Raw genomic sequence first — 19,300 nt, 5'->3', positions numbered from 1 at the left:
AATACCAAAATATAAGAAGTAGGTGAAGTTTCCTTTACTCTAATTATGGTTAGCCCTCGTGATCCCTATTTTTGTTCTCTTCACATGTATACAAGAGCTATTTTGTTTCATATTGAGGAAAGGATTGAGGCTAATTACTTCAACATCTGGAATCAATAGGGTTTTTGTCGTTTATATTGAAAAATTTCAAAGATGCTTTCTTTGACTAAATAACAAATCCTTCTCTTAAAAAATTATGATTTAAGTTTCATAGTGATCGAGGATATCCAAAAGAAAATTTGAAACTACCTAAAATTCTTTGATCTAAAGTACTCTATAAATACCTACCTCTATGTACTCATATCTCTCAAGCTCAAAAACTATCTAGAGTTCAACCAATCCTCCTCATCATTCTTCCTCTGATCGTACGTACATGGGTGTTTTCACTTACGAGGCTGAGACCACCTCCGTTATCCCACCGGCTAAGCTGTTCAAGGCGTTTTTCCTCGATGCTGACAACCTCATCCCAAAGGTTGCACCTCACGCCGTTAAGAGTGCTGAAAACATTGAAGGAAACGGAGGGCCGGGAACCATCAAGAAGATCACCTTCGGGGAAGGTTAGTTTCTGTCCTAATTAATCTCCATTAACGCATAATTTTTTTTTTTATCATTTTACGAGTAAGAATTGAAGGTGTTTTTTCTATGTATTTCAGGCAGCCAATTCAAGTACGGGAAGCACAGAATTGATGAGGTTGACCAGGAAAACTTCACATTCGGCTACACCGTGATTGAGGGTGATGCTTTGAGCGACAAACTTGAGAAAATCTCTAATGAGATCAAGATACTGGCAGCCCCCGATGGAGGATCCATCTTGAAGAGCACCAGCAAGTACTACACCAATGGAGACCATGAGATTAAGGAAGAGCAATTTAAGGCTGGCAAAGAAAACGCGACGGGAGTTTTCAAGGCTATGGAGAGCTACCTCTTGGCAAATCCTGAAGCCTACAACTAAATTAGCTTATGAGTTGGAGTGATCGTTGTTGCTTGCATGGTGTTTTGTGTTTAGCCAATACTGGCTCGTTTGTGCTTGCTAATTAATAATATATACTGGCTTCGTTGGTCAAAGTTTTTGCTTTTTGCCTTCGATTTGTTTCTCTTCTCAAAACAAAAATAATAACAAATAATTTATACACAAAATAATCTTAAAAAACAATAATTTTTACATTTGTGTCACATCATAACATGTACGTACATATATTGTTCAAATCAAACACAAAAAGCATTTCTAAAATTCATGCATTACCAAACAGAGCCACTGTTTTTTAGTTGTTTTAGCTGGAGAGTGGAAACTGGTAAAATGTCAATTTTTTTTTAAAAAATTTATGAATTAATGTTATATCACATGCATTGAACACATATATATAATGAAAGTCAACTTGAAGGGAGTAGAGTACTGTATACTTATTTCCTTTTGGGTAAATTCTAAGTAAACATGTCAAGATTTATTATCAACAGAACAATCCATGTCACGTGTTACAATATATAGAAGGTTAGAATACGAATCTTAAGTGGAATTTCTCATAAAGTCTTGTTAGATCTCATGTACAAGGATTGCCAGAGGTCCAGAGCAACCTCAAGTTCTTCCACAGGACCTATCCCGTCTCGCACGTACCCGCCCCACATTGAACCCTCACAGCATGGTTTTCCTTTTAAAATTGCGATTTATGGGTCCAAAAGATGCAACCTGCAATGGTGCGGGGCGGGGTCAAAAAGAAGGGAAAACCACCCCCCTGCCTGCCCGCCCGCCCTATGCTCACCCCTACTTGTAGTTGATAGGAGGATTCAGATAAAACTCGGTACCATTATGTGGTTGAGGGACTAAAACAGCCTATGAGCTTAAGTGTGAAGGCCCTAAAGTGTGGTTGAGGCCAAACTCACCATTTTTTTAAAAAAAAAAATAAAAAAATAAAAAATAAAAAATAAAACAAAACAAAACAAAAAGTATATATATCCTCCTCAAACTAATACCCAATTGACAATGTCTTCTAGAACTATAGATTGTAACAAAAGTTCTCCTAAACTACGAAAAAGTTGTCAATGTCCCCTAATAACAAAAGAAAATCTAAAATAAAAAAGGCCACCCTTTTAGCCAAATAGGGTTGTTAAACCACCCCTAAGGCCATGGATCGAGATAGCTCCCCTCTAGCCGGCCAAGGGGTGGTCGAACCAACCCCTAGTCATTGGGAATGGTTCGGCCACCCTCTTCGAACATATCTAGGGGTGGGCAAACCAACCCTTATGGCCAGCCATGGGGTGATTTGGCCACCCCTAGATATAGCCGAAGGAGTTAGGCATTTGAGAGGTGATTGGGTTACCTCCATTTGGCCAAAAGGGGTGAACCTTTTTAAATTTTTAGATTTTTGTCATTGTTCTTTTATAATTTTTAGTTTAAAGTTTTGTCTTGTTGAAAAAAAAAATTAGGGTTATTTTTGTCTCTTTTGCTAGTCATAGGTGGACATTGACAATTTTTTGGTAGTTTTGGGTGACATTGTCCCAATTTAAAGTTTCAAGAGATATTGTCAATTAAGTGGTAGTTTGAAAAGAGTATGTAAATTTTTCTATTATTTTTTCCTTCTTTTTTTATTGTGTTAAAGAAATGAGGAAAAAAAAAAAAGGAGAGTTCCATGGACTATCTTGAAAGACAGGGCGCTTGAGCTCATTAACTAGAAACTAGGAAAGGATGAGACCAAGTTCAAAGTTTTATGTTTGGCTGCCTAATGAACAGTAGAGTTTGTGCTGAGGTGAACTTTTGAAAAGTGTCGTGAAGACTCTTTGCTTTATTAGCTTGAATAATTTTTTACTTTATTAAAAAATTAAAATCTAAAAGAAAAAACAAAAACAAGATATGGGGAAGAGTGGCTCCTCCATCCCCAGCTGTGGGGAGTGTTCTCCACTCGCCAGTTGTCCTACATCATGCTCTTAATCAACTCTTCTTCCTTTCTTTTTCATATATCTTTTTTTGGTTTCTGGTTTATGAGAGCATATACAGAAGAAAAGAGTGCTATAATAAATGTGAGACTAAGTATTTGGCATGGAAATACTACAAGAAATTTGATCATTAGCAACCACATTATTAGCGGCCAGTGCATGGTGGCCGCTAATAATACACTATTAGCGGTCACCTAATTGTGGCTGCTAAAAATGGACGCCAATAATACACTATTAGCGACTACCTAATTGTGGCTGCTAAAAATGGACGATAATACACAAAAATATTAATATTAGCGTCAAAATTCGGATCGCCGCTAATAAGTGGTCGCTAATAACTTGGTGGGAATTGGCAGGAAATTCCGAGAAGCTATTAGCGGCGACATTATTCGCCGCTAATAACAAAACTATTAGCGGCAAGATATTGTCGCCACTAATAATATTTTGATGTTTATATTTTGATAAAAAGTGATCATTATTAGCGGCCACTTATATAATAATTTATTATTAGCGGCTACTTATAAAAGTGGCCGCTAATAAAATATAAGTTGCCGCTTATAAAATATAAGTGGCCGCTAATAAAAAGTGATCATTATTAGCGGCCGCTTATAAAATTGGCCGCTAATAAAATATAAGTGGCCGCTAATAATATTTTATTAGCGGCCACTAATAGTTTTTTTAAAATTTAGTTCCACTTTAACAAACACAAGTTTACAAACTGATGTAACATTTTAAATAAAGACTAAAATGCCCTCATCTGTTTATATATATATATACAGCCTAGAAAAGAAAAAGAAAAAATTCTTTTAGTGTATTTTTTGTAAATTTTTTTTATTATATGTGGACCATTCTATTCAATTTTTAGTAAAGATTCAATTTTTACATCTAAATTATTTGGTTGTTGAACAATTAATTTTAAACAATCATATGTTATACAAAATCAAAGGGTCTTGTCATTTCTCCCATATCCATGAAGGTTATTCTCGTTTTTTCTCACAAAATCTAGGTACAGCCATAAGTTGTGGAATGTTGAGGATTTTTCCATTTCTGTTGACTCAAACTTTATCTTGCATGGGTGCTCAATACTAAAATTACTGAAATCACTAATTAATTGATGGCAGCTCAAAATACAATTTTGAAGGAAATGACAAGATTCAATTCCTTGCTTGTGATCAACCATGATATAACATGCTTTGGATTTTTTAATCATCTTGGTGCTCTAGTCTCATCGATGGAGGTAAGATCGAATAATCATACAAACTTGGCTCTATGGATTTTGTATTAGTATGATCAATCCCAATAAGAACATCCGATCGATCATTTTGCAGCTATTTTGATCGATCATGAGTCGTGACTCTATGAAACCCTTATTATTATTATTATTATTATTATTATTATTATTATTATTATTATTATTATTATTATTATTATTATTATTGCCATTGTACACTAGAACCATCAATCGTAATACAAACATCAGATCAATCATTTTGCGTTAGTCTGATTGATTGTGATAAAACCAATCAAATGATCCTTGTGCATAAGACCGATACTTGTGTATTGATCCTAATGCATATTTGAAAAATTGAAATGACTTCTAAAAGTAAAGTGTGTGCATAAGTGTCAACAAAAATTAAAGCACAGCGGAAAGTAAATGACACAGATATTTTTGTTGACGAAGTGGAAACCCAGTTAAGAGAAAAACCACTCCGGGGTAGCCAAACCCAGGAATTCCACTATTCAGAAGACAAAGCTAGATACAAGACAGTAACACTCACATGTACCGATGCAGTGGTCGTACCTTGATCTCTGACGTGTAACCCAACACGAACGCTTCCCAACCAGGTTCACCTACCTGAAGGAGTCTTCAATGGAACTCCTTACCTTAGAGCCGACCTCTAAGATAGACTTCGGTTTGCAGCACTGCAACACTTGAAAAACGGCTTCAGAGGGATTGATGACTTCTCTGAGCTCTAATGGAATTCACACCCTTAGCAAGGCTTTAGAGGAAATATCACGTCTCTAAGCTGTAGAGAATTCACACCGAATTCTTGCAGCTCTAAGTGCCCAAGGACCCCCCCCTATTTATAGTCTGGGGGTCAGAATGAGCGTCAGGCAAAATAAGCCTGTGAGCCGTCCAGACGGTGGACCATGACCGTCCGGACGGACAACTGTACGACAGGATTTTTTGAAATTTTCGCGGAGAAATCTTTCCAGTATAAGAACATCGTTCGGACGGGATGGCTCGATCGTCCGGACGAACGCACGTCCGCTACAAGTAATTTGGATAACAGGCTTCGCGCGTCCGGACCAAGGGGCAGGAGCGTCTGGACGGCTAAACTTCAGCACGCAATTTCCATAATAAGGCTTGAAGCGTCTGGACCTTAAAGACTGATGTCCGGACGGTTGAACTGGTGCAAATCTTGCCTTATAGAAAACATCGTCCGGACGGGATCACATATCGTCCAGACGGTAGCAGTCGTCTTCCCATAACTGTGTCTTGAGGCAGAAACTCTAATGCTTGTCAAACCCTGAATGGCGTCCGAATGGTATAACCACATCATCCGGACAGATGCACTGGAACACTGGGATCTTCTCGAACTCTGATAAGCTTCTAGACACTGATGGATGTCTGGACGGAAAAGATCTTGTCGTCCGGATGGATGTTGCTGATTGATGAGTGTCTGAACGGAATACCACGTCGTTTGGATGGTTAGCAGGGAACCGAAATAAACTTGCTTCCAAGCTTCACAGAATCTTCTTGAAGGACATGACTGAAGAGTAGACTCTGGATAAGGCAGCTTCCCTTGATGAAAACAGCAACATTACATAGAAGTGATTTTGTCAACAGAATGCAGCCAACACAAAAACTAACAATATTAGTTCGATCGATCGTGGTAGGATCGCATGATCAATCGAATATCCGATCGATCCTAGTGCATTAGTTTGATCTAACTTGACTCCATGAATTTTGTTTTAGTATGATCAGTCACAATAAGAACATCTGATCAATCCTTTTGCAGCTATTTCAATCGATCATGACTCTATGGATTTTTTACTATTCTTGTACATTAGAACTGTCAATCATAATACAAACATCCGATTGGTTGTGGTAAGACCATCCGAACGATCCTTGTGCATAAGACTGATCATTGTGCATTAATCCGATCGATTGTGATAAGATTGTTGGATCGATTGAACATTAAATTGATCTAACATATGATTGATCCTAAGCACTAATCCGATCGATCGTGATATACTTTAGCCCCTAAAACTATGACCACATTTTCATTTAAGCCTTCAAACTTTAAAAATTAACATCGGGGCCCCCAAAACTACTACCACGTGTCAAATTAGACATTTTGTCATTTTTATGCTCAAAATGCACTTGAGGTTATTAAAAAAATTACCATTTGTTAAAAATGAAAATTATTAAAAAATAAACAAAAGGGGGAAAACTAAAAATACCAAAAAGGGGTAGCCTTTTTCATATTAGCTCCATTAATTTTTGTTTTTTTTCTTTTCAATTTTTTTTTAATAACTCCAAGTGTATTTTGGGTAGACAAATGCAAACGTGTCTAATTTGACATACAGTGGTAGTTCAAAGGCCCCGGATGCCATTTTTTAAAGTTTGGTGGTGTAAATAAAAATGTAGTGTCGATTACAATAAAAAATGGATAATTTCACCATTGGTCTCTGTGATATACTATAATTACAAATCGATTCCTGGAATCAAATTTCGATAAAATTTTTGACAAATTCTATTAAATACCACGTCAAACTAATAAGATGGCGATACGTGTCTATCTTAATGTAAAAATATAAATTTATTAAAAAATAAATAAATATACTTATTTAAAAAACAAAAAAACAAAACAAAAAAGGAAAGGAAATGGCAAAGGGGTGGCTAGGCCACCCTAAGTGGCCGGGGGTGGCCTTCAGGCCACCCCTGGACCTTCTAGGGGTGGTCCGATGGCCACCCCCCGTCTCTGGGGAGGCTGCGGCCACCCCCAGAGGTGGCAGGGGGTGGCGCGCGGCCACCCCAGTGGACAGGGGTGGTGATCAAGCCACCCCTAGTAGGTCCAGGGGTGGCCCGAAGGCCACCCCCAAGCCATTGGGGTGGCCGCATGCCAACCCTGGCCACGAGGGTGGCCGCACACCACCCCCGACCGACACTAGGATGGCGCGCGACCACCCCCATAGGCTGGGGGTGGCCCAGCCACCCCTTTGCCTTCCCTTTTTTCTTTTTTCTTTTTTGTTTTTTTTAAAAAAAAAATAAGTATATTTATTTATTTTTTAATAAATTTATATTTTTTTTATTAAGATAAACACGTGTCACCATCTTATTGGTTTGGCGTGGCGCTAACGTTGGATTTAACAGAATCTGTCAAAAAAATTAACGGAATTTGACTCCAGGGAACGATTTGTAATTATTACTTACCACAAGGACCTCCGATGAACTTTTTGAACCATAAGGAGTGAAAACTAATTATGGCATACCACATAGACCCATGGTACAATTATCACATAAAAAAATATAAATCTATTAAAAATGTAAATAAATAAACTTAATTATTTTTTGTAATCAACACATGTCGTGTTTCTATTGGGTATGATGTGGCGAACTAACAGATTTTGTTAACTTGGTGGACGAACAACGAGTTCAGGCAGTGATTCAAAATTTTAGTTTATCAGAAGGACCCTACAATAATTTTTTGTACCACAGGGAGTGATTCGTAATTTAGGCCAACCTAAGGATTAATTGTGCAATTATCCCAAAATTATATGTCAACCACAGTGATATCTAAATTCACTTTGATACCATAGGAAATGATTTGTTAATTAGGCCAATTACAGAGATTGATTGTGCATTTTTCCACTTTTTAAAAAATAAATAATAAAAAGAATTGTTTTTTTAAAAAAAAAATTAATAAATTTCATTTTTTAGCAATATATTAAAACATAATTAATTAAATGGGAAAAATGAAAATTAAAAGCAAGCGGGAATAGTGGCGCTAAATGAAAATTTCGCACCAAATTAAATCTAACTGTTTGCCCTAAATTCCTAATTCTAATCCCCTTTCTCTCTCATATTCTCCTCTCTATTTCTCGCCTAGCTACTTCACTACAAGAATACGAGGCTCGTCAAATCACATTCTCCTTTCTGTTTTTCAGGTAGAGGCTCTCTTCTTTCTTTCAAATGATTTATGCTGTTTTGCCAAGCTGTTTCTCATCTATTTTCTAATATTTTTCTCCAGCGATTTCATTTCGTCACTGCAAATCCACAACGAAGCTTCTCTATTGGTCAGAATCTCTCTCTCTCCACCTTTTGTTTTTCTCATATGGCAACTTTATGACGCGGGATGCCAAACACGAGCCATAGATCACATCTGTCCAACTTTTGTTTGGTTTGTCATCTTATGCTGGACTTTGGAAGTGAGGACATATGGACCACACCTGACTTTGGATCTTTCAACGTTTGCCTCTCTGTCGTTTATAGGATCTTTTAACGAGTAATTAAATAAAAATATGATGGATAAATATGTGGTGAGTAATGCTTAAAAAAGATACTGAGTGCTTGTTTAAAAAAAATCTAAGTGTTGATTTAAATATAACTGCTATATATTATATAATCACTATTATATATGGAATTAATTGGCTGATTTAAATAGGATGAAGTTGATGTTGGTCTGGATCCAGGTCCCTTTTTTTATATCTTTTTTTTTTTTTTTTTTTTTTTTACAATATGGAGTAGTAATTCTTAATTTCTTTTTCTGTTGAGTGCGCGTGGTAGCTCTTCTATTATGCTTGCAGTTATCTAGTATATAAGAGCATAGACTATGATTTATGCTTTGTTGTCACAATTAGTTTCCAGCTATTTTGGAGTCCTAGGCATATGATTGTTTTGATATGATTGTTTTGATGTTTACTATCGTAAACAGTTAGTAAAAATTAACTACTAAGATTGAGTCAATTGCATCAATTGACTCATTCGGGCTTCCTTTTTAATCATTTAAAATTGTTTAATGTTGATTTTAATTATAATTTTCAAACAAGAATTAATTAATGTACTATATTATTGCTTCCTTTTTTTGGGTTAATAATTTACCCAATGGCAAGCCATTCACATTCTTTGATTTCCCAATGAAATTGAGCTGAAAAAATATATAGAAAAGAAAGAAACACCGACCATGGCTATGACTCTGCCAGCTTAAAATACAATTATTCAAAACCATATAGAAATTAAGAACCAAAAGATAAACAACATCAATAACTTGCCTTTTTAAACCAAAAATCATGTATCATTCCAGCTTATAGAACAAGACATCTACTTTTAAAAGCTTAAACTAATAAGAATAGATATTTAATAATTTAATAAATACTTTGGAATTATTGATTAAGACAAGGTTCGAATTCAAGACCTTTGGTCTAATACCATGTTAAATCATCATTTATCCTAAACGGATAAACCGATAAAAAAATATAAATTTAATCATTTAATGAATACTAAAAAAAATAAATAAAGAAGAGAAAGAGAAGAAAAAAGAAAGAAGAAGATCAACCCCATGCCATGCCAAAGCCCAAAAACCCATTTAAAGGCATGAAAAGTAGACGAAGACAATGGACAATGATTGGCAAATAAGAGTGCACCCCACAAAAGATATTTTCAGATTTAATTTCCTTCTAGTTATTCAAAAGCATATAGAAATTAATTAAGAACTGAAAGATAAACAACATCACTCGAATTAGTCAAATATTATTGTAAACTAAAAACAAACAAGTCATTGATCATCTTAAGATTAAATTAAACAGACGATGACATGAAAAAAGAGCAAGTTTCTAACATGCACGTACGTAGATCTCAAATATGGTTCTTGATCACTCTATCCTACTAACACATAGATCGCATATATGATTCCAGGAATGTACCCCAACAGTGTCAGCAGCAAACATATCCAAAACTCCACCTGCAACAATTCGAAAAAAAGAAAAAAAGTTCATGAAAATATTAACAATTATTACGATGAGATTAGTTATTAAAGAAATAGTGATCAATGACAAAGACCATCAACCAAATCTATGTACAGGTACCCTAGACCAATTTCTGTCGCCCTCGTGGATTCCTTGTGAGAGACACCATTACTCAGCACCATGTGTACATGTATGTATGCATGTATGTGTGTGCGTGTGTGTGTGAAAGAGAGAGAGTCCTTTGGATGTAAGAAGGGAATCATATATATATATATATATGTATATACTCAATCTCACTTCGCCCAAAGGCAGCAGGGACAATGTCTTAGAAGAATGCATATATATATATATATATATATATATATATATATATATATATATATATATATATATATTACTCAGTCCAGGCCTTTAATGGTGGTGGGGTTGAATCTAAAGCCCGTACTTTCTCATGTCATTTTGGGTCTTATTTTACTTTTAACGTTTAAAGGAAAACGGAGAATTGATGGTAACAGGTCAATGCTAAAAGCAGACAGCTGCCTCGTGGATGAAAATACCTACTTAGATTTAAATTGTCTACTTCCCTTTCCTATTCTTTTTTTTCTTTTTTTAAATGAAATCAGCGATTGTTTCTAAGTTATTTGGGAATGTATATTAGTATTTCTGGAAATAGCTTTCTTGTGGTATCTTAGCTTGTGATGTGTTGGGGTATATTTGTAGTCTAGGGGCTATGAACGTTGTCGAGATGACCTTTAGAAACATGAATATGGAAGCTAGAAATGAAAAAAAGAAGTAGGAATCTCCATACTTGGAGGAGGCAGCTTCTTTTCAATACATAACTACGTAGATAAAGTTGCATAGGCGTGAAAGTTAGTTTGAAAAGTTCCATTGTAGTTAATCGTGTGTGTTCAAACCACATTTACCTGTTTGAGAAGGCTGAAACCCTCCAACAAGCACAAATGACTCGCTCCATTGAAGCACTTGTCGAGTGTGCATTAAAATCATCGGCTTTGTTTGCCACTCTTTTTCATTATCTCTTTAATGATTTTGACATAAGTTGTCATTCTCTCTCTTTTTCATTCTCCTAAATCATTTCCTATTGGTATTCTTGTGACTTGGGTGTTAATGTAGGCAAAGAGTAAATAGTTATAGAGACATCAAGATGGATCGGAGTTGGATGCAAGAACCTACTCGATGTTCGGATAGATGTCAGGCTGGTGTTGAAGAATTCATAAGAATGGCGGGTAATTGTGTGGGAGTAGATGGTGAGACAAAGTGTCCATGTTGTAAATGCGGAAACAAATATTTTCATCATATTGACTTGGTAGAGTGTCACTTGTATGTACATGGAATTGACACTAAATACACTCGGTAGATATACACTCGTGCAATACCGTTGGATGTATCCAATTGAAAGAACACTTGGTAGATATAAGAGGTATGTGCAGAACAAAGCGCGACCGAAGGGTTCAATTGCCGAGTGCTACGTCACTGATGAGTGTTTGACCTTTTGCTCAATGTATCTTTGTGATATTGAGACCAGTTGGAATCGTGTCGAGAGAAGTGTTGACGTCGACCGAGAAGAAAATGAAGAAGAGTTGGATGTGTTCAGTCTACGAGTCCGACCGTTGGGTGCAGTGAAATTGGTAACACATGATGAGAATCTTTTTGCAAGGGCTAAATGGTATGTGCTTAGCAATTGTAAGGACACCACTTCATACTTGGAGTAAATGTAGTAATAGAGATTTCTTATCATTACTTTATGTTTACTCATGTCACAAGATGACGGCTAACATTTTACTGTGAATATATATGCAGGGAACACTATCAGTTGATCGAATGAGATGTTTGCCATGACATTCAAAAGAAGCATGAGGCTAATTTCAAGCATTGGTTTAGAGATAATATATACCATGGTGGGCGCAATGCAGAAAATGTCCCAAAACCATTACATGATCTCGCATGCGGGGCTGAGCGTCAAGTTAGATCTTATAGAGGTTGTATTGTGAATGGGGTTAGGTTCCACACAAAAAAATGTGCACAAAATCGTACTACCCAGAATAGTGGAGTTGTTGTTCGAGGTGAGCATGGCACGTCAATCATTGAGTACTATGGTGAGCTAAGGAACATTCTTGAGTTACGTTATCCTGGCACAAATCGGGTGTTCCTGTTTGAGTGTGATTGGTGGGACACTGGGAGTACGAGGGGAAGGAAAATAGACAACGGCTTTACGATTGTGAATACTTCTCGTAAATGGTACGAGTCTGACCCGTTCATTTTAGCAACTCAAGCTGCGCAAGTGTTTTACTTGAATGATCCCAAATTAGGTGATAGTTGGAAAGTGGTGCAGAAGTTGACCAATAGAAACATATACGAAATTCCAGCAATAGTGGATAGAGATGATGACCAAGGTATGAACGTTGATGTATACTAGGAATGTGTATGTGATGGGTGCAATATTGCCATTGTTGAAGACTCCACTATTTTATGTAGAGATGATGCAACAATACCTATTGATGAATTATATGTGCAACTTGATCCAAACTTGTTCGTTGGTAATAACCCGCTGATTGAAGAATACGACACAAACTCCAACGAGGAGGAGGAGTTATCTAGCAACAATGATACAGACTCTGAACATGCAGACGACTCTGATCACAAAGATTCATCTTCAAGCGACAATGATGCAGAATATGATGATGACATGTGTTAATATAATGTATTACACTTCTTGTAACGACCCACCCCCAATAACACAATATTGTCCACTTTTGGCTCCCCCGAACCAGACTTCCCAGGAGGTCACCCATCCTGGTACTGCTCTCGCAGAAGCACGCTTAACTACGGAGTTCTGATAGGTTCATCACCATCATGGCTTTAAAACGCGTTGTTGTGGTATCAGAGCACGCCGCAGCCATGGTGACCCACCCACAATATTGTCCTCTTTGGTATCTTGGGACTACTCGAACCCTCAACCTCAAGGCTTTGTTCCTTACACCCAACCATCTGAGCTCCAGACGCGTTGTGTCATAAAGGGTGCATTTATACATATAAGCACATCCTCATTCCCAGGCGATGTGGGATGTCACAATCACCCCCTCTTTGGACCCAGCATCCCCGCTGCGTCCCTCATTGGGCTTGTGCACGCTCCCACCATCTCAGGCTGGGCAATGGCTCTGATACCATTTGTAACAACCCACCCCCAATGACACAATATTGTCCACTTTTGGCTCCCCCGAACCAGACTTCCCAGGAGGTCACCCATCCTGGTACTGCTCTCGCAGAAGCACGCATAACTGCGGAGTTCTGATAGGTTCATCGCCATCACGACTTTAAAACGCGTTGTTGTGGTATCAGAACACGCCGCAGCCATGGTGACCCACCCACAATATTGTCCTCTTTGATATCTTGGGACTACTCGAACCCTCAACCTCAAGGCTTTGTTCCTTACACCCAACCATCTGGGCTCCAGACGCGTTGTGTCATAAAGGGTGCATTTATACATATAAACACATCCTCATTCCCAGGCGATGTGGGATGTCACACTTTTTGTTCCTTATCATTAAGGTGTAAAATGCGTTAACGATCTTCGTCAATCCAAACACCTCTATTAAATGCTGATGGAAATATAGAATAACTGAAAAAGATTCAATGAAATTTACGTGTCAATGTTGGATGCTTTTAAATTTTACAAATAAATGCAGTTGTATTTACATTTTGGTTTCTTTAATATAAAGGTGTAGAATAGTTAACCATCTGTGTCAATCCAGATACTTTTCTTGCCTTACATAATTTTCTTTTTGAAAACAACATATTGCCAACTAATATGACTGATCAATTTTTGTTTTTGTTTTTTGGTACAAGTCAATCAAGAAAATTAGACATGCACAGAGAAAAAAGAGTACCAGTAGCGTCTACTAAGCAGAAACGTATTCGGGGCCATGTGGAGGACATCCCAATGCCAATGGACAGCCATCCTGTCGAGGAGCAGCCAGATGCCCCACTTGCATCGCCGGTGGAGGGCCATCATATCGAGTAGCAGGCAAATGCCCCACTTACATTGCCAGTGGAGGGCCATCTTTCCGAGTCACAGGCTAATGATGTACACTCATCAGTGGGATGTAAGTAAACATATGGTCATTAGTTTTTTTTTAAAAAAAAAAACTAAAAGATTTTTTTTTTTTTTCCATTGAATTCATTAATGCTTACTGTTTTTATGTTTTAAGTAACAGCTACCACATCTGTTAGGTGCGGAAGAGGAAAGAACAAAAATAAGAAGTTGAAGGAACTGATGAAGAATGGTCCCATTGATATCGAGTTCTGGGGTAGGGAGCGATAATGCTCGTTTTTTTCTCGAGGTTGATTGGTGAGGTCCTCAGCGATCATTTGGACTTGCATCATGACTCTTGGATTGAGGTCCTAAGTGAGATGGTGCAAATATTAAAAAACCATGTGAAGGTACAAAATGTTGACCATTGTTTGTGTGTATTATGCCAATTGTTAGAAATAATGTCACAAAGTTTTGACCATTATTATTTGCGTAATTACTATGTCGCAGAGTTACTTCAGGTTGGATGATAATAATAGTGCACACGTGGAAGGTTTAGATTTTGGTCTAAGTAGAGGCTATTCAAAGACTCGCTCCAGCCTGCACTTGAATATATACAAGCCTCATTTCAAAGACATTAATGTTGAAGATCCGGCTGCGGTGGCCGATGCAAGCGCCAAGGCGAGGGCCACTATTCCTACTCATCTTTGTCGGGAACAATGGTCTTTGATCTGACTCATTTGAAACGAACGAATGGAAGGTAAATATATATTCTTAAAGTAATTGGTTAATTAGGATTTATAGTGTTTGATTATAACTGTAAGTAATATAATGAATATTTGATTTTTGGATGAACACTATCAAGAGAAGTGTGCTCGAAATGCGGCCAATAGAAACTACTTGAAAACAAATCACACTATTGGCACCTGCTCATTCATTAACATTATTCACAAGAAGGTAAGGAGTTTAAAGCATATTTTTTATCAAAGTAATTTTAGTTTATTACCATTAATTATGTGTTTTATGTGCAAACAAAAATAACTGGTGCCAAGCCCAGTCCTCTAGAATTTTATAGCGATACGCACAAAAAGAATGACAGGTCTTTTGTTAACAAAGTTGTTGAGAGCTTATATGTAGGTTTATAAAAGGATTACTTACAACGGATATAAATATTCAGCTTGTGTGAGTGATTTAGTTAATGTTCATTTTGTTTGTGCAGAATGAAATGGAAGCAAAAGTTCACTCAGACAGCGCGAATTGCACTAAAGAAGAGGCATTCACGAAAGTGCTCAGGGTTTCACGCACGGGGCATGTTCGAGGGATGGGGTTAGGTGCCGTACCTACCCAGACAAAATCTTCTTGAGCAACATCCTCAAGTCAAATTGACGTTCACAAGGAATGCAAGAAGCATCGGGAAGAGCTTGAGACATCTTATCAGTCCCTGTGTGAAAAGATGGCCGCATCCCAGGAAAGGATGCGGGAAGAGGTTCGAGCAGAGATGCGTACAGAGATGCGTGCAGAGGTGAAGGCAGAGATGCAGAAACTGCTATCACAATTTCACGGGTTAGAGAACTTTTCCAATCGCATTTTTTTCATACAGACGCATTTGATATGTAATTATTAGAAAGATTATTAATAATGATTTGAACTCTACTCTTCTCAGGCATGGAGAGAGATCTATCATAGGTTAATCAAGCCAAGGCAGTAAGGAGTGATTGATGCTCTGTAATAGTTTTTCTTAGAAACTACTATCATTATTGTTAGACAATTTCTACTATAATAGTTTAAATGTTTCGAACAATTATGATTTTTATTTAGTATAAAATATTTGAACAGTTATGTGTGTTTTGTAATATGCGTAATTGATGTTTTGTAAATGATGGTTTGTGTTACTATATGGTAAAAGATTAAGACAATTTTTTTAGTTTAAGAACTTTGAATAGTAAACTTCCCTTGACATGTTTACCAAGGTTAAAAAACTTTGAGTAAACAAAGCAAAGGAGTAGAACTATATAATAAAATTTTCTTTTTAAGTGTTTGTAGGATGACAACAGAGAAAGATGGCCGAGCTAGAAATTGCGGTGCTAAAGGGCTCAAGTGATCGATGGTAAGTTATTTCAATCCTATTGTCATTTACTTACAGGTGGAAGTACTGTAAATTGTAGCAAGCGAGCGGCTTGCATGGAGTGATAAGGTTGCGTAAAAATTATTTGTTGTGTTTGGATATGGTTGTTGGTTGGTTGTTGGTTGGATATTTTTGTTAGGTATGCTAAATGAAGTGCCATTTATGTGCCTAGGTATGTGTGTGTTTTCCATCTTTCTCTAATTACCAACCCAATAGAGCATATATAATTTTTATCTGGTTTTGGATGTTGATATTGTGAAGAAATGGAACTTGTGATTGTTTAGTTAGATTTCAAAGATAGACTCCTTTCGGGTTTGTGTCATTTTGTTTTATTTTGATTAGAGATTCTGGGATTCGCATGATTTTGTTAATGATGTAGTAGTATTAACAGAATTGGGGATTCTGTTGATCTGGGTTTGTCGTGCTTATGATTTTTTTGATTTCAAATTGTTTGGAAAGAACTGATCAAAAAGATAATGAATCATCGTTGCTTTGTCAAGTGTCATAATAACAATTCAGCTATAGATATGGACCATATGGTTCTGAAAAGTTTAAATTTTGAATTCTTTCACTCTTTTGTCAATTTTTTGTTTTTTCAAAAGGTTTGAGCTATTCGTTGAATTATGATTGTGTTTGAATTAAGATTAGAGGAACACAAAAAAGAAAGATACAACTGGCTGCTTGGTTATCTTGAATTTTGTTGTTTTGCTTGATGGACTTGCTGAGTTGTTTTCTTATAGGTTGCTTTTGTTCATTCTTACTATATATCAGAAAATGTTTTGAAAACCTAGCTTTGTCATGTTTTCTTAGAATGTTGAGGATGTGTTTGGTTGTCTGTAATCATGTAACATAATCTCTCTCTCTCTGCTCTAGTTTCTTGTTATTGGATTAGGAACGTGTATACTTGCGCCATCACCCCCAAAAAAAAGAAAAAAAAAAGAATAGTGTATAGTCGAGAGTATTCTCAACTCAAAAGAAATGGATACAAGTTTTTTCATGTATCTACTGTGGTGTATATCCTCAGGAAATTGCTTGATAAAATAAAAATATGCTTATGCTGCTTAGGTTCCAAGACTTGAATGCTTTACTTCACACTGGTACTTCAATAAAGATGTATATTTTTTCAGCTTGGAATATGGAATGTGTAATGAATGAGAGCTTTGACTTGTGTGGCTTTGGTCGAGAATATGTGATAATATTAGTAGTTTGTTTTAGTTGTTGGCATGAAATCGCGGGATTTTTTGTTTGGTTGTTTGTTTCTGTGTGTGGGTTATAAAAGTTAGTTTATGCATAGAATTCACGTTTTATTTTAAAAGTTTTTGGGGTTTTATAATGTCACACTACAAAAAATCATGATTTTAGAAACATACGAATTTTCGCGCGTTACAAAAATTAGTAACATGCTAGAAATTCCACGTTACTAAATATTATGTGAAAATAATTTTTAAAAAAATAATATAATTTTAAATATTTAGTAATGTGGTAAATTTTGCACATTACTAATTTAGTAACCTGCAACATTTGCCACGTTAATAAATATTATGTCAATATAATTTTTTTAAAAATAATATAATTTTATATAATTAGTGACGTGGTAAATTCTTCCCTCTCTTTATCGGCAATGAAGTTTGCAAGGGGACCAATCACAGCGCAAGGGGACCAATCACAGTGCAAGGGTGTTCGTCCTTGCCTATCAGATCGATTCTAGAGTTCGATCAATCATACTTGGCATAGTTAATGTTCGATCTAACGTGCGATTGATAATAATAAGTACTAATCCGATCAATCATGATAAGATCATAGGATCGATAGAATTTCTTATTGATCAAGGTGTATTAATTCAATCGATCAAACATCCGATTGAACCTATTGCATTAGTTCAATCGATCGTGACAGAGTTCGATCAACTAGACTTGACACAGTAAAGGTTCGATTGAACATCTAATCGATCCTAGTGTAGTACTATGGTCGATCACGATGGATCGGATGAAATATCGATCCTATTGATCTATCACGATCGATCAGATGATCTATCGATCCAATTGATCTATCACGACTGATCGGATGATCTATAGATCCTATTGATTCATCACGATCGGTCGAATGATCTATCGATCCTAATGATCGATCACGATCGATGAGATGATCTATAGATCCTATTGATCTATCACGATTGATCGGATGATCCATCGATCCTATTGATCGATCATGATCGATGGGATGATCTATCAATCCCACTGATCAATCATGATCAATCGGATGATCCATCGATCCTATTGATCTATCATGATTGATCGGATGATCTATTGATCCTATTGATCGATTAGGATCGATCAGAAGATCTATCGATCCTAATGATCTGATCGATCGATGGGATGATCTATCGATCCTATTGATCTATCACGATCGATCGAGTGATCTATCGATCATGATCGATGGGATGATCTATCGATCTTATTGATCTATAACGATTAATTGGATGATCTATCGATTTGTCAAGATCGATGGGATGACCTATCGATCTTATTGATCTATAACGATCAATTGGATGATCTATCGATTTGTCAAGATCGATGGGATGATCTATCAATCTTATTGATCTATAATGATCAATTGGATGATCTATCGATTTGTCAAGATCAATGGGATGATCTATCGATCCTATTGATCTATCACGATCGATTGGATGATCTATTGATCCTATTGATCGATAACGATCGATAGGATGATCTATTGATCCTATTGATCGATCACGATCGATAGGATGATCTATCGATCCTATTGATCTATCATGATCGATCGGATGATCTATCGACCCTATTGGTCGATCACGATCGATGGGAATATAATCGATCCTATTAATCTATCACGATCGATTGGATGATCGATCGATTGGATGATCTATCAATCGATCAGATTATCTATCGATCCGAATGATCGATCACGATCGATGGGATGATCTATCGATCCTATTGTTCTATCACGATCGATCTGATGATCAACCCCGATCGATCGGATGATCAATACCGATCGATCGGATGATCAATCCCGATCGATCGGATGATCAATCCCGATCGATCGGATGATCAATCCCGATCGATCGGATGATCAATCCCGATCGATCGGATGATCAATCCCAATCGATCGTATGATCAATCCCGATCGATCGGATGATCAATCCCGATCGA

General features: G+C 36.8%; 2 protein-coding genes and 1 long non-coding RNA gene across 3 annotated transcripts; all 3 read left to right on the top strand.

Moving 5' to 3' along the window:
* Nucleotides 1–332: 332 nt before the first annotated feature.
* Nucleotides 333–1,122, top strand: LOC133858896 (major allergen Pru ar 1-like). The gene is made up of 2 exons (XM_062294350.1): nt 333–596; nt 693–1,122. Exons 1-2 carry the CDS (start codon nt 413–415, stop codon nt 989–991), a joined length of 483 nt encoding a protein of 160 aa, XP_062150334.1. The 5' UTR covers nt 333–412; the 3' UTR covers nt 992–1,122.
* A 13,042-nt stretch (nt 1,123–14,164) lies between these two features.
* Nucleotides 14,165–14,742, top strand: LOC133872901 (uncharacterized). Its single transcript, XM_062310551.1, has 2 exons — nt 14,165–14,397; nt 14,498–14,742. The coding sequence occupies exons 1-2, from the start codon at nt 14,278–14,280 to the stop codon at nt 14,720–14,722; spliced, it is 345 nt and encodes a 114-aa protein (XP_062166535.1). The 5' UTR covers nt 14,165–14,277; the 3' UTR covers nt 14,723–14,742.
* Nucleotides 14,743–14,851: 109 nt separating this feature from the next.
* Nucleotides 14,852–15,749, top strand: LOC133868251 (uncharacterized). The gene is made up of 3 exons (XR_009900309.1): nt 14,852–14,944; nt 15,207–15,550; nt 15,651–15,749. It is a non-coding gene; the product is annotated as an uncharacterized LOC133868251 (long non-coding RNA).
* Nucleotides 15,750–19,300: the final 3,551 nt, after the last annotated feature.

This window comes from Alnus glutinosa, chromosome 1 (assembly GCF_958979055.1).
Source record: "Alnus glutinosa chromosome 1, dhAlnGlut1.1, whole genome shotgun sequence".
NCBI lineage: Eukaryota > Viridiplantae > Streptophyta > Magnoliopsida > Fagales > Betulaceae > Alnus > Alnus glutinosa.
This window is presented reverse-complemented; position numbering and strand designations above follow the sequence as displayed.

What these genes read in the sequence shown, in the direction of transcription:
- LOC133858896 (XM_062294350.1), top strand. Translation starts at nt 413, where the DNA reads ATGGGTGTTTTCACTTACGAGGCTGAGACCACCTCCGTTATCCCACCG. An exon ending in GAAGATCACCTTCGGGGAAG is followed by an intron (nt 597 to 692) that starts GTTAGTTTCTGT and finishes TATGTATTTCAG; the next exon opens with GCAGCCAATTCAAGTACGGG.
- LOC133872901 (XM_062310551.1), top strand. Translation starts at nt 14,278, where the DNA reads ATGCTCGTTTTTTTCTCGAGGTTGATTGGTGAGGTCCTCAGCGATCAT. An exon ending in TATTAAAAAACCATGTGAAG is followed by an intron (nt 14,398 to 14,497) that starts GTACAAAATGTT and finishes ACTATGTCGCAG; the next exon opens with AGTTACTTCAGGTTGGATGA.